This window comes from Oryctolagus cuniculus, chromosome 3 (assembly GCF_964237555.1).
Source record: "Oryctolagus cuniculus chromosome 3, mOryCun1.1, whole genome shotgun sequence".
In the NCBI taxonomy this organism is placed as follows: Eukaryota; Metazoa; Chordata; class Mammalia; order Lagomorpha; family Leporidae; genus Oryctolagus; species Oryctolagus cuniculus.
Window position 1 is genome coordinate 139,186,306 of NC_091434.1, and position 25,834 is coordinate 139,212,139.

Below are 25,834 nucleotides of genomic sequence, written 5' to 3' on the forward strand. Positions count from 1 at the left end.
CTTTTTATTACGTAAAGTATAGTTTATTATGATACATTTTTAAAATTTGTTTTAAGGTAGAATGGAAATTAAATCTGAATGGATTCTATCTTTGCGCCAAAAAAGGAACATCGAACCATTGGCAATTATTTCCCAAATATCAGTGATTTGTGTATGACCTTTGTGCTTTTCGTCACATTTGCACTTTATACTATACTGATACTTATTTCATATCATGTCTTTTTAATTGTGATTAAAAAATGTTCTAGTCAGGACTCTAGAGGCCAAACCAGTAGGATACATATAGAGATACACGAAGTGGGATTTATTAGGGAAGTTGGCTCACAAGTTCTTTAACAGGCTGTCTGTAGGTTACAGACCCTGGGGTACCAATAGTGGGGCTTGGTCTGAGTCAGGAGGCCTCAGAACCAGGAAAGCCCAGTGTGTAACTCTTTTGAGCTCTACTGGAAGCCAAAAGCCCCAGTGTCTAGAGAGGGAGCAGCTGGTGTGAATCATGGAGTCCAAAGGCCACAAAGCCTCGAGTTCTCATGTCCAAGACAGGTGACAAAAGTTCCCCCAACACTGAGGGCTGGTCTTCCTCATCTAGTCCAGACTCACTAGCTGGCCTCCCTGGAAACCGCAACCCTGACGCACCCACAACAGTCCTTTTCCAGGTTTCTAGTTATTCCTTAATCTGGTCAAGTTGACATCTAAAATTAACTATCACATTATAATGGTCTTTAAAAACTTAATTTTCTTTAGAAAGAAATCTCTCTGTTCCTATCAGAAATGGAGAACCAGTACCATTTGCCTTGAAAAGCAGTTGCTGTTAAATCCTGTCTAGATTCTGTTGTCTGATAAAGGATTTCAGCCCGAGCCATATGCTCCCACTGTTTACAGGGGAAATTAAATTGGCAAGAATCATAAAGGGGCGTAACATGTGTTAGGACCAAAGTGGGACTTGCTGTTTGATAGACTCAGATAGATGGAAAGAACCATGGGAGAAGAGTGACTTTCTCAGTATGTGCTTCAGTGTAATCCAATGCCAAGTCCCAAGTATACCCTAAGATCATTTTGCATACCAGCAGTCATGCTTTTTCTTCACATTGGCATCCCCTCCTGCTTCCACTGTGGTGGATTAAGAAGAATTTATCAGGGAGGTTCTAAACAAATGTGAGCAGCTATTATACCAACAGTGGTAACAGTAAAAAGGTAGCTGCTTTTCACAACCGCAGTACAGATTCCTTTTGTATCAAAATCCTTTATGTACCAGGGACTGGAAGAAATTAAGACTCATTTTAGTAGATTATGTTTGTTATCTGTCCACCATCCATTATTTATCAGCAGCTGCTGTGCACTAGCCACTCAGTGATCTGGAAACCAGGGCCACAAAGATAGCACAGAAATTTAGCATTTTTCAATATATTTGTGTAAAATTTCAAACAAAAGATGTCTTGATGGATGGCCTCCCCCTAACATAACTTGGTCCATTTCTTGGGCACACAGTGCTAAGCGCTATTCCATGGATAATAATAGAGTGGGTGGCCCTTGACACTCCGTAAAAGAATTACATGTAACTGTCTCTGCATTTCTGGGAAACATATTTTACAAGACCAAACATAGTTGTTTACTAAGGCCAGGACAAGTGAGTGAGGTGGGCCAGGTAGGGGTGTATTGAATGCAAGAGACTCCAATCCCACCTGAAGAGAGGGATGCTGGTCAGCACTTGCTGATGACTGTCACGTGGAAAGGTAGGCCAGGTTATGCCAGCCACTCTGGTTGTGAAAGACAAGCTGAAAATTTGGAGTTTAAGGACTTAGTTCACTTTTAAATGATGGTACAAACGAAACTCACAGGAGCCTTAAAAATAGAGTATTTGCTATTCAGGCTCAGCTCCTGGTAACATCATTCTCTTCTGTGCTGTAGCACCTTGATTCACAATTTTGAGCCATGGACCTATGCAGACTTGTAAGAGATTTTCAAATCCTGTGAGTACTAACCACTATCTATAGATGAAGGCATGTAACTACAAAATTATTTTCATGCTCAAGGATATGTCTCTGGAGTTTTCTGGCCTTTCAGATATGCCAAACACTGGTGAGCACTGTTCAAGTAACTGCATACTCAGATACCAACACTCAGTAAAATATCAACTGTTTGGAATGAATACTTGTGGGAAGGTTCCTCCCCCATAGATACACAATTTTTTAAGTTGGGTATTAAATAATGTATTTTCTGCAAATATTTAAGTATCTACTATGATGGAACTAATCTAAAAATTATATAGAGGCAGAATAGTGTTCTATCCTTATGCCTTCCACCTCATTCCTTTTCTTCTTCCCCCTTTTCCACATTCCCCTCCTCCTTACCACAGAAAAGGCATTCAGGCCAATGTGACATCCACCTGCAGTGTGGTGCAGTGGGAGAGAGAGCCAGAGGCAGTACAGGCAGAGAAGGTTAATGGGGGGTGGTCAGAAGCACACCCAGATAAGTACTGGGAGGAGGTACTAAAGGTGCTGAATAATTTTGGCTCAAGTTTCTGGACCACCATACTAGAAAAGAGACATTGCTTTTTTTTCTATTTATAAGGAGAAAAAGATGCCAGTTTCCCCAGGATAACCAAACCTTTCTTTTTTACTTGCTTATGAGCTTACTGTATATTTCAAAATACTTACCTTTTTTTTTTAAAGGGATTTCAGGCAAAAAGATTATAAAACCACCACATTTTTACAAAACTTTGAAGGTCAGTTGCTGTGATTAATTTTTTTCCCATTTCATTTTTTGTTCTAGTCTAAGTAGATCTCTAGAGACTAACTAAGCTGACATACTTCAGCAGTCACACCATCAACAGTCGAGCCAATATCATACTGACAGATGACTTAATCTGGCTTTATACATGTAACATATGCAATTTTTAATGTGGTTAAATAATCCTGTGTCATATTTTTAAAAAGTTTGTTTTCATCTACTTGAAAGAGAGAAAGATAGGTATTTTGTATCCATTGATTCACTCACTCCCCAGATGTCTGCCTGCAACAGCCAGGGCTGGGTGAGGCTGAAGCCAGCAGCCTAGAACTCTGATGGGTCTCCCATGTGGGTGACAGGGGGCCAAGCACTTGAGCCATCAGCAGGAAACTGAAACAGAAGCGAAGGTGCCCAGAGTGGCAGTGGCACTGTAATATTGAATGTGGACATCCTAATAAGGCAGCTTAACACGCTGCACCACAACACCCACTCCAACATCACTTTTTATAGTATTGTTTTGAAAGGCTGCAGGACTGAGTTCATATGTACCATGATTTTCCTCGCCAGATCTTGGTCTTAGAAGTGGAAACACTTGCAATGCCAGTCTGTATGGTTCTTGATAAGGAAGGAGTATGAATTTCCCTTCAGAAAGTGCTTCTTCATTCTTTCACTAGCAGGTTACAGAAAGACTTTTAAAGTTACTCTTCATTTAAGATTCTCAAAATTGTCTCCTTTTGAGTGTTGCATGGGTAATATTAAACAACATGCTAGATAGTGTTGGCCTATAGGTCTTTGTTCCTTATCTTTTTCTGCTAGTAAAGTCAGATGTTACTCTGGTACCTTCTGTGTTCATTACCTGAGTGTACAAGTACTTAGTGTGCTACTGATTAGATGTTAGCAATTAAGTGACATAATGTGTGAGGAACATTTGCATATTCCATTTATGCTAATAAACCTTAATTTTGGCAGGGATTTCCAAAAGTTGTAAGATCTGCACCAGACAGAATACAAAACATTCAAAGTAAATGGATGGCTTTCTTTCTTTTTTTAAAGAAAAGATGGGCAGAAATTAAGCTTCTCTCACTTTATTTGAAAGGCACAGTTGCAGAGAGAGAGAAAGAGACAGAGAGATCTTCCATCCACTGATTCACTCCCCAGATGGCCGCAACTGCCAAGGCTGGGCCAGGAGGAAGCCAGGAGCCAGGAGCTTCTTCCAGGTCTCCTATGTAGGAACGGGGGCCTAAGGACTTGGGCCATCTTCCACTGCTTTCCCAGGCCTTAAGCAGAGAACTGGATCGAAAGAGGAGCAGCTGGAAGAGGACCTGGAGCCCATATGGGGATGCCAGTGGTGGCTTTATCTGCTGGGCTATAGTGCTTTCTTTAATCTTTGCTGTTTACCCAGGCCTGTAGATGTTCAGTAATTTGCCAGTGACTATTGTGTTACAAAGTTTAAACATCTTTGTAGTCAAGACCTTTCCATTTTTCTTTCTGGAATTTAAATTCCAGGCTGAGTAAAGAGCATGTGGGCCATCAGGGTGAAATGAAATGTGGTACCTTCTTGAGACTGAGTAATTTCATGAAGTTGGGAAACAATTGGAGGGGAAGGATGGGAAGATTGGTGAGGGATGCGTTGCACCCAGGTAGCAAGGAGAACTGTCAGATTTTATGCTGAGGTTTACCAAGAGCCATTAGAAACATTTTAGGAAGTGAGATGGTTGCTGATATTGAAAACATGTGCTTGCTCCTGTGGAGCATAATAATGTCTTTTTAAGAATATGTTAAAGAAATGCATTGTCCTGTCTAGTGTAGAAGAATGTAAGAGATACTGTAGAGTTGCAGCAAGGTATTCATTATCTACTCTGGAAATGGGTAGAAAAATTAAGGCAGTATTTACCATTTCATTGATAGAGAGTGGATGAATTCCTCAACACTGGGATCTCGCTATTCTGTACCCCCCACTCTTGTGTGTGTGTGTTTTAAAGTTAATATGAGAGGCAGAGACACAGAGAAAGCTCCTCTCCATTGATTTACTTCCCATAATGTATTTACTTCCCATAATGTTCATAATGTATAATGTCTGGGACTGAGCCAAGGCCAGGACTTAGCCAGGGCCAGGACTTAAACTGGGAGCCAGGAACTCAATCCAGGTCTTCCATGATGGTGGCTGGAGTCCAAAGTTACATTATACCTCACTGCTACCTCTCAGAATCTGCATTAGCAGGAAGCTGGAATCAGAAGCTGGCACTGGGAGTCAAGCCCAGGTACTCCTTTGTGGGGCGAGGTTATATTAACTGATGTCTTCACTATTAGGCCAAACACCCACTCCAACACACAGAGTATTGAACATTGGCATGAATTATCAACAGAGGCTATAAGGGGTGGGCATTGTGGTACAGTGGGTTCAGCCACTGCTTGGGATTCTCACACTCTGTGTCTCGGTGGCAGTCTTGGATAGATAGAGGTGCTGTTTCCTTTCCTTTCCTTTCCTTTCCTTTCCTTTCCTTTCCTTTCCTTTCCTTTCCTTTCCCTTTCCTTCCCTTTCCTTTCCCTTTCCTTTCCCTTTCCTTTCCCTTTCCTTTCCCTTTCCTTTCCCTTTCCTTTCTCTTTCTTTCTTTCTTTCTTTCTTTCTTTCTTTCTTTCTTTCTTCCTTTCTTCCTTTCTTCCTTTCTTCCTTTCTTCCTTTCTTCCTTTCTTCCTTTCTTCCTTTCTTCCTTTCTTCCTTTCTTCCTTTCTTCCTTTCTTCCTTTCTTCCTTTCTTCCTTTCTTCCTTTCTTCCTTTCTTCCTTCCTTCCTTCCTTCCTTCCTTCCTTCCTTCCTTCCTTCCTTCCTTCCTTCCTTTCTTCCTTTCTTTCTTCCTTCCTTCCTTCCTACCTACCTACCTACCTACCTACCTACCTACCTACCTACCTACAGGCAGAGTTAGACAGTGAGAGAGAGAGACAGAGAGAAAGGTCTTCCTTTTTCCATTGGTTCACCCCCCAAATGGCCGCTACCAATCCGAAGCTGCGCCGATCTGAAGCCAGGAGCCAGGTGCTTCCTCCTGGTCTCCCATGCGGTGCAGTCCTTGGGCCATCCTCCACTGCCCTCCTGGGCCACAGCAGAGAGCTGGACTGGAAGAAGAGCAACCAGGACAGAATCCGGCGCCCCAACCAGAACTAGAACCTGCGGTGCCAGTGCTGCAGGCGGAGGATTAGCCAGGTGAGCCACGTTGCTGGCCGAGGTGCTGTTTTCTAATGACAAAGATTGTTGGCTTGTTAAATCTTATTTTTTATTGTTGTGCCTATTTAATCATAATCAGAGGAAATTACTGTCTGAACCCTTTTTTTAGTGTTGTTTATTTGAAAGGTATAGTGACACACAGACACACACATGGAGAGGTATTTCTTTATTCCACTGGCTCATTTCCCAGATGGCCACAGTGGCTAGGGCTAGCCAGGCTGAAGCTAGAGCCCAGAACACCTTTGAGGTCTTGGTGGCGGGGACCCAAGCACTTGAATCATCCCTTGCTGCTCTCTCGGTGCATTAGCAGGAAGCTGAATTGGAAGCAGAGCAGCTAGGATTGGAACAGGCTCTCAGATATGGAATACTGGCTTTGCAAGCTGTGACTCAGCCCTCTGTGTGCCACAGCACTGCCTCCTGTTTGTTGCAGAAGTCTTTGCTCAGTGGATATATAAAATATCCTTCCTTTCATTCATTCATTCTTTCATTTGTTCTTTCTTTCTTTTAAAGGCAGAGTTGCAGAAGGGCAGAGGCAGAGAGAGAGAGAGGAGAGAGAGAAGTCTTCCATCACTCCTAAATGGCCACAACGGCCTGAGCTGGGCTGATCTGAAGCCAGGGGCCAGGGATTTCATTCATGTCTCCCACCCAGGTGCAGGGGCCTAAGTATTTGGGCCATCTTCTGCTGCTTTCCCAGGCCGTAGTAGAGAGCTGGATCAGAAGAAAAGCAGCCAGGACTTGAACCCATGCCCATATGGGATTCCGCACTGAAGGCCATGACTTTACCCACTATGCCACAGAGTCAGCCCCTAAAGTATCATTTCTATAAATTATTTAAAATACTCTAGAACAGTACTGTCCAATAGACTTCACAGTGGTAGAAGGTTCTATAATGTCAGCCAAGCTTCTCAGAGTATTTGGAATGTGGCTAGCATGAATGAAGAATTGAGATTTTAATTTTTCTGAACTTTAAAACTCAAAAATCACTGAACTTTATATTCAGATGGGGATGCTAATGAATCATGTTATTTTAACTTTCTTTATCATTCAGAAAAGAATTTCCTTTATATATCTTTTTTCCTTAAGCCCTACTCTATTCTGTTTTCTTATTCTTTTGCTTTCCTCTTCTGACACTGTTATGCTGTGGGAGTAGAATGGTGTATTTCTTTTATTGTGGCTCTAATTAGCAATTTAATTCATTGTCTAGTTGTCTTATGATAAAGTTATTTTGAGGATTTTGGTTTTTTTTTTTTTTTTTTTTTTTGGCAGGAGATGCTTCGTTCCTCTTCCTCTTCAGGAAAAAAATTATAACTATCTGCTGTCCTGACTTAGCAAGATTTTAATGTTGTACTAACTGAAAGCAGAGTATATTAAGGCAGAAGCAGTTTAATGTCTAATGTCTGGTTTAAAAGAGAGAAAAAAATGACACGACATAGATTTTAAACTCTTATGTTTGATAAAAAAGAAAAAGCTTTAATAGATAAATTACGTTTGTGGTAGACAAAACTCACTAGTGCATACATGCTATAGTTAAAAATTCAAAATTGTGGTTTGAATTTCAGTTCTTGTCCCCTTCTCCAGCCTCTTTTTTTTTTTTTTTTTTTTCTGGTGGAGTCAACTCGTGATTATTAAAGTCCTCTTTGGACGCAGAGTGAGGTAAGCATATCATTTTCTTGGCCAGAGTAATCATCAGCCCACGGGAGAGCCCCTGCATAATACGGAGCTGAGGCAGGTTTGCAGTTTGGTCATGTTGAGTGTTGCTATATCCATTTATAGAAAAGGGAGTTGGTAGGATTTCACATAGAATTGTGAGAATTTATTTTGTTGTTTGGCCCAGTCTTTTCCATTAAGAAGAAAAGATTGCCTCCAGGCTTACTGGATATTTTACCGTTATAATTTGACAGTCTATGATGGAATGGTTGAAATACTCTTCTGGGGGAATCTTTGGCTGCTTGTGATTGAATAAATACCTTGGGCTATTTCACGTGACTTTCCTCTTTGCATAGGACTTTTAATTTTTTCTGGGCTTTTGTAGTTGCAGGAAGAACATGTGTGCTTGAGGCTGTGTTGCTGTGATGGTCTCCTGTCACAGTCCCTTCCATTTCAGCATTGCTATAAGTATTTATTTTGGAGCACACAGGTGAAGAAGTGGTGTTGGGGTATGATGAGAGTGCAGTGTCTGTGCCCTCCTCATTTCCTTCCTCCACTCCATGTACAATTGCATGGCTTCTGCTGTGGTCAGCTCTCTCCTCCCTGCAGCCTGGGCCCTGCTTGGCAGCCCACCTGGCTCCTGAAGACAAATGGAGCTGTTTTCTCTTGCCACACTCAGAGTTGCTATAAAAGATTTAACAGCTTTTGGCAAGATGAAGCTGATGATCATAATAGTAAAACCTGTTTGCTCTTCACCAACCTGTTTAATGGAATCACAGATTTTATGGGGAGCCATAAAGGCCTTCTTGTTCTTCAGACCACATATTCATGATGGATTTGTTTGTAGGAACGGTTTTAGATCATTGCAAATCAAGCATTTCCCAAGAAATCTTGTCAAGTTTAGTAATGTTTTAAAAGTAGACCTACCAAAGTTAACTTTGTCTAAAAATGTCTAGATTCATCATGTGTGATTGGTACCTTTTATTGTTTTGAACTTAGAAATTCCTATTAAGGATTCAGTGACACAACACTTTGAGTGTAACATGTAAGGGAAAAAGCCTGTGTATTTACCATGAGAAATCATCATAGTAGTTGACACCATGCCCCCCAGAATTCTAGCACAGCTGGTTTTCTCCAGGGATACAACACACCAGTGTTTCCTTTCTTGTGTGTTTGCATTTAATGACATGTGGTTTAGAAAAAATGTATTTGTTTCTTTTTTGGAGAGAGAGAGAGAGAGAAAGAGCTTCCCCATCTACTGGTTCTGTCCCCAAGTGTTACCATTGGCTGGGACTGGTTTGAAGCCAAAAGCCAGAAATTCAATACAGGTCTCCCACATTGATTGCAGGAACCTGATTACTTTGAGCCATCACCTCCGTCTCCAGTGTCTGCATTTAGCAGGAAGCTGGAGTCAGAAGCTGGATCCAGGTATAGAAACCCAGACAATCTGACATGGGATGCAAGTGTCTTAACTGCTATGCAAAATGTACCCCGCACCCTCATCCTAGATGTATTTTTAAACATTAAAGTAGTAGTTTGCTAAAGGAAATGGTTATGCTTTGAGAAACATGGGCAGCATGTGATAATTCCAGAAATTAAAGATTTATACATCATATATAATCTTTGTTCCAGGTCATAGGCTTATGAAAAGAATGTTAGGAGAAGTCACCATGCCATCAAAAGTATCTTTTTTTTTTTTTTCACTTTGAGATCAGGAAAGATCAAAGGGTATTTATGATGACCCAAATAGGTACCCCCCCCAAATATTTTTTATTTTATTTGTAAGGCAGTTACAGAGAGAGGGGGAAAGACACACACACACACAAACACACAGATTTTCCGTCTGCTGGTTCACTCCCCAGATGGCTATAACTGCCAGCAATGGGCTAGGCCAAAGTCCAGAGCCAGGAGCTGCTTCTAGGTCTCCCATATAGTGGCAGGGGCCCAAAAACTTGGGCCATCTTCCACTGCTTTCCCATGCACACTGGTTGGGAGCTGGATCGGAGTTGGAACAGCCAGGAATCTAAACCAGTGCCCATATGAATGAGGTCCTGGAACTGAAGGTGGCAGCTTAACCTGCTATGCCACAGCACCAGCCATGAAACTCAGTTTTAAGAATTCATTTTTATTTACTAATTAAGAGTACCTACTCTTTAATTTTGGCCAGGCAGATATAGGATAGAGATAGGATAGAAGCATGATTTGCTAAAATCAAGCCCCTCTGGACTGACCTGTGTCCATCTCCAGCTCCAAGACAATTGGGAGCTTGTGAATGGATTGTAAAGGAATGACAGCAGGAAGGAAACCTGGGGATTCAGCGAAGGCTCCAGAGAAAAGTCCTGTAAACCTGTAACTTACAGTAATTGAAATTAAGACATTTAGAGTTCTAGAACACAGAGAAAATGGAGTTAGTTTGACCAGTTTTCTTTTACTTCTTTAAGAGAACCAAGAATAAAGATTTAAAATTTTCCCAGTACAATTCTTTTTATTTATTTATTTTTTAAAGATTTATTTGAAAGAGTTACAGAGAGAGGTGTGGGGGGGGGTGGATCTTCCATCTGCTTGTTCACTCCCCAAATGACTGCAATCGCTGGAGCTGAGCCAGTCCGAAGCCAGGAGCCAGGAGCTTCTTCTGGGTCTCCCATATGGGTGCAGGGGTCCAAGCACTGGGCCTCTCTTCCACTGCTTTCCCAGGTGCATTAGCAGGGAGCTGGACTGGAGGTGGGGCAACTGGGACTTGAACCGGTGCCTATATGGGATGCTGGCACTGCAGGCCAGGCCTTAGCCCACTCACTGCAGCGACCCCCCACTCCCACCCCCGTACTGTTCTTTCAGCTCTGTTTCTAGCAGTGGAAGAATAACTTAAATGCCTTTAAAAAAGGAAAAGATTTATTTATTTATTTGAGAGGTAGAGTTACAGAAAGGGAGGTAGAGATAAAGAGAAAGGTTTTCCATCTGCTGGTCACTCCCTAGATGGCCACAATGACCAGAGCTGGGCCATCTTCCACTGCTTTCCCAGTCCCTCAGAAGAGAGCTGGATCGGAAGAGGAGCAGCTGGGGCAAATCGGCACCACAGAGTGTTTTCCCGCTCTCTGTTGAATTCTTAAAAGGATCCTTGTGGATATCCAATGTGATGTCTCTGTTCTAAGAACACAAGCATGTTTACAATTTAACAATGTCACTGTCAACTTAAACCCCTGTGCCACAAAATATGTTGTTTGAGTAATAAAGATGTTGAGTGCTTTCCTGTACAAGGTGTCATGTGTCAGGTTACACACATGGGATAAGAACATGTGCTCTTCACATCTCCTAGTGACTGCAGTGTCTGTTCTTGAAGGTTGCAGAGATTAGGAACTGCTATCCTTGGCCCTAAACAGCACAGGTAACCAACACACATGGACGTAGTATACAGGTTTGCTGCCTTTTACCCTTTTCTTTTTTTTTTTTTTTACAGGCAGAGTGGACAGTGAGAGAGAGACAGAGAGAAAGGTCTTCCTTTGCCGTTGGTTCACCCTCCAATGGCCGTTGCGACCGGCACACCACAGTGATCCGAAGGCAGGAGCCAGGTGCTTCTCCTGGTCTCCCATGGGGTGCAGGGCCCAAGCACGTGGGCCATCCTCCACTGTGCTCCCGGGCCATAGCAGAGAGCTGGCCTGGAAGAGGGGCAACCGGGACAGAATCCAGCGCCCCGACCGGGACTAGAACCCGGTGTGCCGGCGCCACAAGGCGGAGGATTAGCCTATTGAGCCACAGTGCTGGCTGCCTTTTACCCTTTTCATATCTAGCCTGGTTTGACATTTGTGTTTTTAATTCCAAAGCTTGTCTCTCTTGAGTTAACTATGTAGTTTTCTAGACTAAGTGACAAGTGTTTAAATATAAATGTGACTCCAACAGTATAAGATTTCAAAATGCGCTTCCTTTTTTCTTTTTCTTTTTTTTAAATGTGTTTGTTCATTGTGTGTGGAAGGCAGACAGAAACACACACAGAAAGGGGAGAGAGGGGTGGCATACCTGTGGTTCACTCCCCAAATGCCCACAACACCCAGGTGTGGTCCAGGCTGAAGCCAGGAGCCCAGAACTCAGATTGAGTCTCCCACATTAGTGACAGGGATCCAAATAATTGAGCTGCAGTCTGCCCCCTCCCCAGGTGCACATTAGCAGGCAGTTGGAATCTGAAGGAGCTGAGATGGATTAGGCACTCCCATATGGGATGCAGCATCCCAAGCAGCATCTTAGCTGCTTGCCAAGCACCTTCCTCTGTGCTGCTTTTTATTAGACTTTTCAGAAGATGATCAAAAAGGTCGCCAGTGCAGTTAATCCAAAGGCCAAGAATTAAACTTTTTCATTTTAATAGCTGTTTGATACATTTTGTTAGGCACCATTAAATAGTCACATTATCATTTGTGTCCAGTTAGTAGTTTAAAATTTTGAATAGTTAAACAATAAAGTGTTTAGCTTTTAGTTTGCTCTTTTGACATTGTACCGTACTTAGTTGATTTGTGTAGCTGTATCAGCATTACTTGGCGCTTTGATGACCAAGGATGTACTTAGAGAGACTCCATAATCATTTCCTTATTCTTCTCCTCTTCCTCCTCTTTGTTCCTTCATTAATGTCTAACCTGCACTGAGTGCTAAGCTTTTTTCAAGCACTCTTTCAGTAGGTCCTCATAGCAGTATTTCTGTTTTACACATGAAGAGAAATTGAGGCTTGGAAACAACTTACCCAAAGGCACAGGGTGGCTTAGTTTGAAAAGTGCTACCTCTTATGACACAGAATTTATGTGTACTTCCTCTAAAGATAAGATTATTAATGACAGGAAAAAAAGGCCTTAGAGATATTAAATATAGGCTGAGTATCTTTTGCCCAAAATGCTTGGTATAGAAGTGTTTCAGATATGGGGATATTTGCATATACATAGTGAGATATCTTATGGATAAAACCACCCAAGTCGAAACATGAAATTCATTTATATTTCGTATACACCTTATAAAGATAGCCCGAAAGTAATTTTGTACAATGTTTTAAATTATTTTGCGCAGTGTTTCATGTTGTGCAACCTTTCTTTTGAGCACCTTGGATTTTCAGATTAGGAACACTTGGATCAATGTAAGAAAAGGGTGTTAGTGGCCAGCACCGCGGCTCACTAGGCTAATCCTTTGCCTGCGGTGCCGGCACCCCGGGTTCTAGTCCTGGTTGCAGCGCCGGTTCTGTCCTGGTTGCTACTCTTCCAGTCCAGTTCTCTGTTGTGTCCCTGGAAGGCAATGAAGGATGGCCCAAGTCCTTGGGCCCTGCACCTGCATGGGAGACCAGGAGGAAGCACCTGGCTCTTGGCTTCGGATCAGCGCAGCGCGCCGGCCGCGACAACCATTTCGGGGGGTGAACCAACAGAAGGAAGACCTTTCTCTCTCTCTCTCTCTCTCTCTCTCTCTCTAACTCTGCCTGTCCAAAAAAAAGGGGGGGGGGGAGGGAGGGAGGGAAGAAGGGAGGAAGGAGTGTTAGTATTACTGTGAATCCTTGTCCAGTAGTGATAGGCTCAAGGAAACCTAGCTTTTGTTTACTAGTTCATCCCATACCACTAAAGCAGAGCCCTCTATTTTTCTGTATAAAACACTGAATTGGAGTGCCCTTAAGCAGCATGGGCCCACTCCAGGTGATGTAGGACCCAGCATTTACTTTCTTGTCTTAGTGCTTCAGGCTCATCTAAACTGACTTTTAAAGGTATTTGAGCTGTGAACCTTTCACCTAAAGGGAGAATCTTCCTTCGTCAGGAAATACCACTCATGTGGAATCTCTCGCTATAGCAACCTATTGAAATGGACAAAATTCGTAGTTGATTTCTTTTTTAACATTTATTTATTGAGGCCGGCCCTGTGGCATAGTGGGTAAAGCCACTGCCTACAGTGCTGGCATCCCATATGGGTGCCGGTTTGAGTCCCAGTTGCTCCACTTCTGATCCAGCTCTCTGTCATGGCCTGGGAAAGCAGTGGAAGATGGCTTGGGCCCCTGCACTCAACGTGGGAGACCTGGAAAAATCTCCTGACTCCTGGCTTCAGCCTGGCCCAGTCCTGCTCATTGTGGCCATTTGGGGAGTGAGTAAGTGGGTGGAAGATCTCGCTCTCTTTCTCTCCCTCTCTTTGTCTGTAATTGTGCCTCTCAAATAAATAACTAAATCTCTTAAAAGATTTAATTTCTTTAATTTTTTTAAGTTTTAATTTAATATCTTAAAAGATTTAGTTATTTATTTGAAAGGCAGAATTATAGGGAGAGACAGAGAAAGATCTTCAATCCTGATTCACTCCCCAAATGGCCACAATGGCTGGGGCTAGATCATACTCAAGCCAGGGGCCAGGAACTCCATCCAGGTCTTCCATGTGTGCTATCTTCCACTGTTTTTTCTTGGGCACATTTAGCAGGGAGCTAGATGGGAAGTGGAGCAGCTGGGACTTGAACCAGCACTCAGATAGGGGGCTGACATCACACGAAGGCCGTGGCTTAACCTGCTATGCCACAACGCTGGCCTCTGTTGATGGTACTCAAAACACCTGGTGTGGGTATAACAGCCATAGGCTCCAGTACAAAAGGAATTCTGTTTGCAATTCCTGAAGGATTATGGAGGAAGGATGAAGACCTAGAAGGGATACTTGCCACTCTGTTTGTTGGTTTCTCTTTTATCCAAATGATGGCTAGAACTTCTGCGGGGACTCTCTCCGAAGTCTGTTGCTTTTCTGATGTGTGTTCTCTCTGAAGATAATCTCATTTGTTTCCATGGTGTTGAGCACCATCTGGTGTGGGAGACTCCCAGTTCTAACCATCCTGAGCTGGAGATGTGTATATACAGCTGACTACTTTGCATCACTACTTAAATGTCTATTAACATCTCAGATTTAACTGACCTTCAACCAGACTCATGATCTGATTTAATTCTTCCCTGTGTCTTGAGAAACAGCACCTGTCACTCCCACTAGACTGTGAGAGACCAGGGGTTTTGTCCTCATGTTCCTGGCGCCCCAGTGCAACCTCTGGCCACAAGACAAGACAAAAACATTTATTTGAGTGGTATTTTTAAATTTTCCGCTTGGACAGGAAGTGCACCTTAAGAAAAATATATCTGTGTTTTTTAATTAGAAATTTTTTTTTGCTGCTTCTTTTTACTGCATGTGTTTTCCTTTTTCTTTGAGCAGTACTCTCTTCTGAATGGCTTTGCAGAGCGTTTCTTTCTTTTGATGTGCCCAGGTACCCTGAGGACTTCCGTTGCTTTCAGTGGGTCCTCCAGCCAGTGAGGTAGTTTCGATCCATTGGAGAAGTCTCCTGACAGGTGGGACAGACTCAGTCATGACATCCCTGCCAGCCTCTCAGCCCAGGTATCTTGTTGGTAGTTCTCTTTCCTGTTAGAACTGTTCCCCTGATGCTTCGATGGAGGCATTTCCAGTCAGTTAACAGCAGAGCTGGGACTTCAGCATAAGTTACCTACTGGACTAGTGGTCTTTCCCTTCCACTTCATTGATGCCAGGAGCTAGACTACTCAGAGAAGCTTCCTGGATGGGACTGATACCAATTCTCACCTAGATTTAAAGCTGCTGTACTACAGTTGTTTGTTAATGTGATATGATTTAGAGACAATATAACCTTTATAGTAGAAATCAAATTTTTTTGCCTTGCCTAAAATTCAGCTATTAAAATTCTCCACTTTATCATAATCCTGAATTAATCACTCATTCCCTCCCCGCCATCAGTTTGTTTTGCAGTTAACTTTAGAATTTTAATCTTGACACCTTTTGTTCTGTCTCAGGCTTCTCAGTTGTGAAACATCTTCCTCTTAGACTTGGAGAATTAAGATTTGAATGTACAGATATGCAGGTTTTTTGAGCTATGAGGAATACCTTATACCAGAATAATTAAAATACTGAAGCAGAACTGTATTTGCATTGTTACTGCCCTGGCAGGCATTAGGGGTTTGCAGCTTTGCTTTGGGTGCCGTCATTCAGCATGTAGCTGTAGTAAAGCCAGAGGTCACTCTTAAGGATGACAGACCTTTTCTTTTCTTTTCTTTTCTTTTCTTTTCTTTTCCTTTTCCTTTTCCTTTTCCTTTTCCTTTTCCTTTTCCTTTTCCTTTTCCTTTTCCTTTTCCTTTTCCTTTTCCTTTCCTTTCCTTTCCTTTTCTTTTTCCTTCCTTTTCTTTTCTTTTTCCTTCCTTCCTTCCTTCGTTCCTTCCTTCCTTCGTTCCTTCGTTCCTTCGTTCCTGGCAGAGTGGACAGTGAGAGAGACAGAGAGAAAGGTCTTCCTTTTGCCGTTGGTTCACCCTCCAATGGCCGCCGTGGCCGGCGCACCACGCTAATCCGATAGCAGGAGTCAGGTGCTTCTCCTGGTCTCCCATGGGGTGCAGGGCCCAAGCACCTGGGCCATCCTCCACTGCACTCCCTGGCCACAGCAGAGAGCTGGCCTGGAAGAGGGACAACCAGGACAGAATCCTGCTCCCCAACCTGGACTAGAACCCGTTGTGCCATCGCCGCAAGGCGGAGGATTAGCCTAGTGCCCTTTGTTGAGTGGGTATCAGCTGAAAATAGATGATTCATTTTGGATTGGCAGTGAAAAGCTGTTTTTGTTGTTGTTGTTGTTGTTGTTGCTTATTTCAGTTACCTTGTATGTGTGCTTGTTGGTAGGTCTTTGTGTGCACAATAGAACCTAGTAATCGTTACTTTGCTTTGCTTGCCAGAGGGTTTTACCTGCCCCCATCAGTGAGTTCCCAGCCTCTCTCTTACCAGCAAGCAGAGGCAGAGGGAATGTCCATCACTTAACTTAGGGCAGTGACAGGAGGACTCACTTCAGATCACACTCCTCTCATTGGTGAAGTCATAGACCTAGAAATACTGCCTGATAATGACACAAGACAGAAATGACAGTTGGAAGTGCTTAATTTTTTATTTTAAAAATGTACCACACGTGACCTGGTCTTTTGACTTAGAGTAAGGTTAAGAGGCAGACTATGGCAGCGGCCCCAGTGACCTTTCCTTTCCTTTGTTTTAGAAACATTTATTTATTTATTTGGAAGGCAGAGTTAGAACGAGATCATTTTTTGGTTTACTCCCCCAAATGGCGTGGCAGCTAAAACTGGACCAATCCAAAGCCAGGAGCCAGTAGCTTCTTCAGTTCTCCCATGTGGGTGCAGAGGCCTAAGCACTGGGACCTTCTTCCATGCTTTCCTAGGCCATAGCAGAGAGTTGGATCAGAAGTGGAGGAACTGGGAGCTGAACTGACACCATATGGGGTGCTGGCACTGCAGGCAGGGGCTTTACCCACTGCACCATAGTGCCAAACCCAAGTGACCTTTCTTGGTAGAAGTCCTTCAGATTATTTTTTACTACTTACCGTCCTCAGTTTTAAACAGGTTGTCCAAGGGATGATTGATAAATGCAAGTCCATGAGATATTGGCCATTTTGCTGGGAGAGATGATGAGGCTGTGAAGGGAGAAAGAAGAGAGTTGCAGTAGTAGTGAATGAAAACTTGACCTGGCACAGAATCGTTGTTGTAAAGGAGGGGTTTGATTTATAGAATGTTAGAACTGAAAATATCATGATATAGTGGAAGAAGAGTATGTGGCCTTTGGGGCCATGGACCAGAAGCTAGATCCTGACAAGGTATGTAACCTCCTTAAATCTTAGTTTTTGGGGAAGATGAAGAGCCAGAGAACTCTAGTCTGCAGGTTCAGTCCCCAGATGCCTGCAGTGGCTGAGCCTAGCCAGGCCGAAGCTGGCAGCTAGGAACTCAATCCGCATCTCCCAAGTTGGTGGCAGGAGCCTGATGACTTGAGCCATCACCACTGCCTTCCAGGGCTGGAGTCAAGAGCAGAGCTGGGTGTTGAACCCAGGCACTCTGATACAGAAGAGCAGCTTAACCACTAGGCTAAATACCCAGTGTAGTTTTCCTAATCTGTAAAATAAAAATGAGAATCCTTCAGGTAAAGTTGTGAGGATTTTGGAGTTAAGGCGTATATAAAGTGGATGCTGAGGATGTGGTGGGTGGTATGGGAGGCAGTTTGACAGAGAGGAATGATGACATGCTTTGGAGTCAGACCTGATTTTCAAATGAACTTGGCCACCGAATTTCTGTTTACCTTGAGCAAGTTAGGCAATCTCCTCTGGACCCTAGTTTGTGTAAAGCAGACAAAATAATGTACACTGATTGCTTAGACATGAGCCCTAGCTCAAATAATATTCATAAAGGGTTTAGGACAATTGAATCATTCAATAAATGGTCTAGGAGCTGCTGGTGGATGCTTCCAAGAAGGAACGTCTAAATTTAGCCTAACAGTCCTGTTATATGCCTCAATATGCCACCATCTAATTTTGGTATTGAAATTAGAATTCTTCAGCAGCAAATGTACAAAAAGAAGTTTACATCCTTTCTTTACCATGCAGTTCTTTTTTAAAAGTTAATTTATATTCTGACATCATTTCTGTGCTTTCATTTAGACTTTTTACATCGTTTTTTCTCAAAGCCCTTACCTTCAATTTGGTAAAAATGGTTCTGAAACACTCTTTAAAAAAAAAGCAAACAAACAACACAGGTAATAAAGTGTTATAGGCTGTGAATCAGAGTAGTACTCACAAAGGTTACTTTCATTAAGCAGTGTGAACACTTTGGTGAATAGTTTGACAGATATTGGCTAAATGTTTTTCTGGGTGGGAAGTAAAGGCCCATAATAAATAAGAGCTTATTTAAAATATATTTGGAGAAAAGTATTTTAAGAATTACCACCTCATAGCAGGTATTCTTCTTATTGTTCAGAAATTTTCCTATTTTTAGAGTTAAGTGAGTTTCAAATGTAAATTGTTATTTTACCCTATACTTTCTGAAGCTAGATGTCCAGTTTGTAAATTTTTTTAAGGATTTGTATATTTTGAAAGAGTTACAGAGAGAGAAGGAGATACACACACACATGCACACACACACAGATCTTCCAACTGTTGGTTTACTTCATGGATGGCTGCAATGGCCAGTGTTGGGCCAGGTGAAAGCCAGGAGCCAGGAGCTTCATCAGGGAGAAGAGGTAGGAGAGTAGGTGGCTGGGACCTAAGCACTTGGGGCATCTTCCCCTGCTTCCCAGGCCGTTGGCAGGAAGCTGAATTGGTAGTGGAGCAGCCAGGACAAGAACTGGCAGCGCCCACACAGGATGCTGGTGTTGCAGGCAGTGGCTTTACCTGCTGTGCCACAGTGCTGGCGCCTATGTTCAGCCTTTTAAAATTTTTAGAAATTCCCCATCTTCATCCTCTTTCCTCCATGTGTGATTCCCAATTCCCAGTAAATCACATTTCTCTCAAAGTTTTTGAAGACTCCTTGTATGCGTGGATTTCATTTTTTTTCCCTCACCAAAATAAACTTTCCTTTTAATTCCATTTCTAATGGACTTTATGAAATACCTTCATTTGCAGAGAATATTATAAACCAGGCATATAATGTATGGTGGTTCACATGATTTCTATAACTCTACATTTTGAGGCTCCAGTTAAAGAGATGTTTTAATGTATATTCATTCCATATTATCTCCAGATAAAGTGATTATTTCATCATCACTCCATGAAAGAATGAATAGATGTGCATGGAAATTTCACTTTTTACCTGCTGTGCTCTGAATGTCCCCTTTCCGCATTCATCTATGGAAATCCTAACCCTCAAAATGATTGTATTAGGATATGAGGCTTTTGTTTGAGTGCCTTCAGAGATATTTGAGAGACTTCTTCCTCCTTTCACCATGTAAGGACAAAGCAAGAAGGCCCCACGTTATGAACCAGGAAATAACTGTCGCCAGATGCTGAATCTGCTGATACCTTGGTCTTGCACTTGCCGCTGTCTGGAACCATGAGACATAAAATGTTTAAAAACCACCTCGTCTGGCCGGCGCCGTGGCTCACTAGGCTAATCCTCCACCTTGCGGCGCCGGCACACTGGGTTCTAGTCCCGGTCGGGGCGCCGGATTCTGTCCTGGTTGCCCCTCTTCCAGGCCAGCTTTCTGCTGTGGCCAGAGAGTGCAGTGGACGATGGCCCAAGTGCTTGGGCCCTGCACCCGCATGGGAGACCAGGAGAAGCACCTGGCTCCTGCCATTGGATCAGCGCAGTGTGCCGGCCGCAGCGCGCCGGCCATGGCGGCCATTGGAGGGTGAACCAACGGCAAAGGAAGGCCTTTCTCTCTCTCTCTCTCTCTCACTGTCCACTCTGCCTGTCCAAAAAAAAAAAAAAACACACCACCTAGTCTCGGTATTCTGTGACAGCTGCTCAGATGGGCTAAGAAAGACTTTTTATGATGTGTCCAAGGTATTTGATCTAGAGATTAAACACCCTGTCATAAGTAAAATTTGTTCAGTAGAGATAGAGTTTTCTGCAGGATTTATCCTCAAAAAAGAAAAGTCTGAGAAAAGTGCCTGTCGTTACAGAGTAGTGTCTGAGTAAGGCAGAAGCAAGTCCGAAGTGATGCTATGTGGAGCAGAGGAGCAAAATTAAGGGCAGGAGATGGACCATTTTGTTCTTCTTCACCCTGTTATCACTCTAGGTAACCCTTTTTTTATACAAATTTTTAAAAGTATTTGTTTATTTGAAAGGCAGAGTTAGAGCGAAAGATGGAGAGAGACACTCAGAGAGAGATCTTCATCCACTGGGTCCCTGGGTCATTCCCCAGATGACTGCAGTGGCAAGGGCTGGGCAAAATTGCTTCACCAGGGTCTCCCACCTGGGTGGCAGGGCCCCAAGCACTTGAGCCATCTTCTGCTACTTTTCCCAGGCTATTAACAGGGAGCTGGATCAGAAGTGAAGCAGCTGGGACACGAACTGGCGCTGATTCGAGATGCCAGCATCGCAGGCAGTGGCTTTATCCACTGTACGGTAATGTCAGCCCCTGTACTTCGGTCTTGACTCTGATTTTCCTTACTTTAATGATCTCTCTGTTGTTAGTTGTAGAGTGTATACAGTACTATTCTGTACCTTTCTGTATCTGGATTTTCTTAATATTGTTGTTTTTGCCTTCATCTGATCTTGACAGTACCTAGGAGCATGTTTGAAATAATTTTTTGATGTTCAGGCTGTTTGACCCCTCTAGTCTTAAGGGCTCTAACCCACTTAAGGGGTGGAGGGGTTGTATTTTGTTTGCTAAGAACCAGATGTAACTGCTTCAATGGAGCCTTGATAGTTTAGGAGAAAAGACCTTTGTTCCCTATGAGTTTTTCATTGAAAGACTTCCTGTGCAATGACAAATGGTATCAACATCGTGACATAGGAGTAAGGAAACAATGTATTTTATGCTTTCTGATCTGAAATTATTTTGGAAGCCTTTGAGAAGATTTTATAAAAGATTTGGATTAGTTAGGACTTAGAGTTGTCGTTTTCTCTGTTAACAGCTGATAGAGAAATATATTGTGCTAGCTAAGAATTTGTGAATTGTAACTGCTTCTGATGAATGGTACTCTTTCTAATAAGGATTTCTTTTTTTAAAAAAAAGATTTATTTATTTATTTTAAAGTCAGAGTTATACACAGAGAGAGAGAGGTCTTCCATCCGCTGGTTCACTCCCCAATTGGCCGCAACGGCCAGAGCTGCGCCGATCTGAAACCAGGAGCCAGGAACCTCTTCCGGGTCTCCCATGCGGGTGCAGGGACCCAAGGACCTCTGGGCCATCCTCTACTGCTTTCCCAGGCCATAGCAGACAGCCGGATTGGAAAGTGGAGCATCTGGGACTAGAACCAGCACCCATATGGGATGCCGGCGCCTCAGGCCAGGGCATTAGTTAACCCACTGTGCCACAGCACTGGCCCCTCTATTAAGGATTTCTAATCAGTAAGCTGGAATATTCAGATATGTAAGGCAACTGCCTGACCCTCTGGTTTGCCACTGTGTTTTCTGGGATTATTATTAATAGAGGAAAGATGCAGGAAGCCTGCACTGTCAAGAGTAAATTGAATGATTATAGAGGCCATCCCTGCTTAATGACCAGCAGTCTTAAGAGTGGCTGCTGCCTCCAGGCTTTGTGCCCTTTTGTCATGTCCGTTTGGGAAGAAAGCTTGGAAGGGTCAGCTCCAGAATAGGTAGTTGATTCTATGTAAGTGGTTGAGTTGTAAATTATGTTACTGTCTTTATTATACTTGTTGGTTTGTAATTTTCTGCTAAATCTTATTTTTGCTGTTAAAACCAAATCAAATGAAAACAACTGAATAACATTTTCAAAAATTGTTTAATTTTAGAAAAAATAAAATCAAAACTGGTAATCAGACTTCTGGATTCCAAAAAATAAAAATTAACTCTGACTATTCTGAATGATTGAAGCAGGTGGTGGAGTCAACAAAAAAGCCTTGGTCGTACCAGTGGATTGGATCAATCTTGGGAATCCTGGCCACTGGACACACCCTACCAGGGTAGCTGGTCACCAGTTGTGACCGTGAATTTCTTTTTCTTTTCTTTTTTTTTTTAACTTTTTTTTTAATTTTTTTATTTTTTTTATTTTTTGACAGGCAGAGTGGACAGTGAGAGAGAGAGACAGAGAGAAAGGTCTTCCTTTGCCGTTGGTTCACCCTCCAATGGCCGCCGTGGCTGGCGCGCTGCAGCCGGCGCACCACACTGATCCGATGGCAGGAGCCAGGAGCCAGGTGCTTTTCCTGGTCTCCCATGGGGTGCAGGGCCCAAGCACCTGGGCCATCCTCCACTGCACTCCCTGGCCACAGCAGAGAGCTGGCCTGGAAGAGGAGCAACCGGGACAGAATCCGGCGCCCCAACCGGGACTAGAACCCGGTGTGCCGGCGCTGCTAGGCGGAGGATTAGCCTAGTGAGCCGCGGCGCCGGCCCTTTTTTTTTTTTAACTTTTATTTAATGAATATAAATTTCCAAAGTACAGCTTATGGATTACAATGGCTTCCCCCCCATAACGTCCCTCCCACCTGCAACCCTCCCCTTTCCCACTCCCTCTCCCCTTCCATTCACATCATGATTCATTTTCGATTCTCTTTATATACAGAAGATCAGTGTAGCATACATTAAGTAAAGATTTCAACAGTTTGCTCCCACACAGAAACATAAAGTGAAAAATACTGTTTGAGTACTAGTTATAGCATTAAATCTCAATGTACAGCACACTAAGGACAAAGATCCTACATGAGGAATAAGTGCAGTGACTCCTATTGTTGACTTAACAAATTGACACTCTTGTTTATGGCATCAGTAATCACCCTAGGCTCTTGTCATGAGCTGCCAAGGCCATGGAAGCCCCCTGAGTTCACCGACTCTGATCATATTTAGACAAGGCCATGGTCAAAGTGGAAGTTCTCTCCTGCCGTCAGAGAAAGGTACCTCCTTCTTTGATGACCCGTTCTTTCCACTGAGATCTCACTTGTGGAGATCTTTCATTTAGTCCCCCCCCCCCCCCCCCCCAGAGTGTCTTGGCTTTCCATGCCTGAAATACTCTCATGGGCATTTCAGCTGGATCCGCATGCCTTAAGGGCTGATTCTGAAGCCAGAGTGCTGTTTAGGACATCTGCCATTCTATGGGTCTGCTGTGTATCTCACTTCCCATGTTGGATCATTCTCTCCCTTTTTGATTCTATCAGCTAGTATTTGCAGACAGTATTCCTGTTTATGTGATCCCTTTGGTTCTTAGTCCTATCATTATGATCAATTGTGAACAGAAATTGATCAGTGGGACTAGTGAGATGGCATTGGTACATGCCACCTTGATGGGATTGACTTGGAATCCCCTGGTATGTTTCTAACTCTACCGTTTGAGGTAAGTCAGCTTGAGCATGTCCCGAATTGCACATCTCTTCCCTCTCTTATTCCCACTCTTATATTTAACAGTGATCACTTTTCAGCTAAGTTTCAGCACTTAAGAATAATTGTGTATTGATTACAGTATTCAATCAAAAGTATTAAGTAGAACAAACAAAAAAAATACTAAGAAGGATAACATATTATTATACATATATACATATACTCCATGTGACTTTGGTGTCTGTGACCCTGTTAGCACTCCTTTGGAGGGTCATATCCAGCAGTGAGAGTGTTCCAAGCCAAGCCTGGGCCCCGGGCCTGTGCCTTGCTGCCAGGGAGGTGCCTGGATCTTGAAACAGTGCTTTATGCCGACTCCAGTTGGAACTTTTCTTAGCATCTGTTGAAACCCATGGCCTGAGAAGAAGAATAACAATGATTTTGTTAACTTGATATTGAGCTATAAGGGATTTGAATGAGGTAAGCACCACCTTTAAAAGGAATCTGTCCTGACTTGAAAATGATCGTTAATTGCCATGATTCAGTCTTTAGAGCCTGTTACTGTTTGGTTGGGGGAGTATGGGGTAGTTACTTTGACAGAAAAGTTGATTTCTGTGTATGCCTTGCCTTTGACTTTGGACCATTTTACTTGTTAGTTGTGCCAAACGTAACAATACAGTAGTTTCTTAGTGCTGTAGTTAGGAGAATGTTCTGCTGCTGTTGCCTGTTTATAAGCATTTAAATGCTTTCCCCTACTTCAGTCCAAGACTTGAATGTTTATAAATCACCTAAAACAAAGTAGGAACATAGAGGTACCTTGAGTTGATAGCTGTGGACAGTGCTTCCTTGAGTTCTTAACACTGGCTTGTGGCTCTGAGCAAGCACCCACTCTGTTGGGTCTGCTTGTCGACCCCATCTCCACGCAGTCTCTCCACTCAGTCTTTGGGACAGCTCTTGGCTTAACTAAGTCAAGATGTTAAAGTATTTATAATGGTCACAGCAAAAGTTCTGTGACCACTCTTCAGTCTGTTTTGCATTTTTCCAGTCAGAATGTGAGATTTAAGAAGTATTTAGTATCCTTTCAAAGATGAAAACCCTGTGGGCTCCAGAAGAAAAAGGGATAGCTAAGAATGTTCTCTCCCCTGAGCTGTGATTGATTTCGGTGAAGCACATTTGTGTGATAAACAAGAATATTTGCGCATTCTTCCCGCAGGAATTCAAACATTCAGCTGAGGTGAGCAGAGGTGGAAGTGTGCTTTTTTTGGGGTATGTTGAGGAGACTGCATAATTTCACATAGACTTGCGATAGGGGTAGGGATGGAGAGAGTGTTAGGACAGATCACACAGATTAGGTTTTTCTCTTCTTTACTTTTTCAGATTAAAAAGTCATCTTGTAGCCCACAGAATGGTATTTCAGAAAGTCACACCTTTCCAAACCACATCTGTGCTTTTGAGAGTCGTTTGGTGAGGGGTGGAGGGAGGGGGGTGACTGGGATGCCATGGATTTCTGGTAGTCTCCAAGAGAGCTGATCGCAAATGGTATTCTGGCCGCTCCCTGGGCACTCTGCCTGTCCTGGCAGAAACCTGACTTCATGGTATCTCCTGCTGTAATTTAGAGTGAAGCCCCAGACCAGCGTCTGTCCCTTTGGAGACGTTACATCATATTCTGCATCTTGCAGCACTGCCTGGGAACAGTGCTCCCAAAATGCTGCTGTGGCTTTATTGGCACATTTCTGAAGGTGGTTCTCTTGACTGATTTCATTTATTTATAGTTCCTTAATGAAAGTCTTGAAGCTGTTCATCTCACTTGCTTGGGTGTGGTATTTTCCGCCTGGTGCCTGTGGCATTTCTCTTGGCTCCTGTTGGTGAGTTGTGTTGCACTGATTCTTTTCTCTCGGCAATCCCTCCTGCAGGCTGCTGTTGTCACAGTGTCACACGGGGAAAGAGGTTTGGTTTAGTGTCAGGGGTTTTGGACTTTGTAATCATGGGCCTTTCACTGGCAGTGTGAGCTTAAATGGCTCACTTACATTTTGCTTACATCTTTTCTTCATCTGTAAAACAGAATAAAACAATTTTTGCCCTTCACAGCAACACTGTTATCAGAAGCAGTAATTTTGTGTTTCAGAGAATCAGCTGCTTGAAGATTATAGTTCACACCATTATTTTCTGTACCACTAAGAAAAAAAAAACTGCCAATTGAACTGTGATATACCATTGATTAGAAGATGCAGGGTGTTATTATGAATTAAGGATGGAAAGGTACATATTGGAGTAAATGAAATGTGTTATGTGAAAGTACCATTCTTTGTATTGCTGTCTGCCTACCTCTATTTCTATTTCTCTTAACAAAGTTCCTGAGGCTGGTACTTTATATTATTCGGCTCACAGTTTTGGAGATTGAAAGTCCAAGATGAGGCATCCCCATCTGTTTGGCTTCTGGTGCAGGCCTTGTAGTGAATGGCATCCCTGCAGTGGGAGCATGTATATGAAAGGGACCGTGTGGT

At 43.0% G+C, this 25,834-nt stretch overlaps 1 protein-coding gene across 27 annotated transcripts in view; it reads left to right on the forward strand.

The window, feature by feature from the left end:
- The window catches only part of SRPK2 (SRSF protein kinase 2), a 289,404-nt gene that overhangs the window by 132,245 nt on the left and 131,325 nt on the right, over positions 1–25,834 (forward strand). For 6 of the 27 annotated variants that reach the window (XM_051849698.2, XM_051849699.2, XM_051849700.2 and 3 more), the window contains one exon: positions 25,103–25,195. The exons of 19 other annotated variants lie outside the window; for them this stretch is intronic. In XM_051849698.2, coding sequence (XP_051705658.1) covers positions 25,103–25,195 — 93 coding nt within the window. Of the gene's footprint in view, positions 1–7,526; positions 7,597–8,938; positions 9,019–14,824; positions 14,953–25,102; positions 25,196–25,834 lie in introns of those variants that run through there. 2 more of the 27 variants (XM_070071178.1, XM_051849721.2) reach the window with 2 other exon arrangements.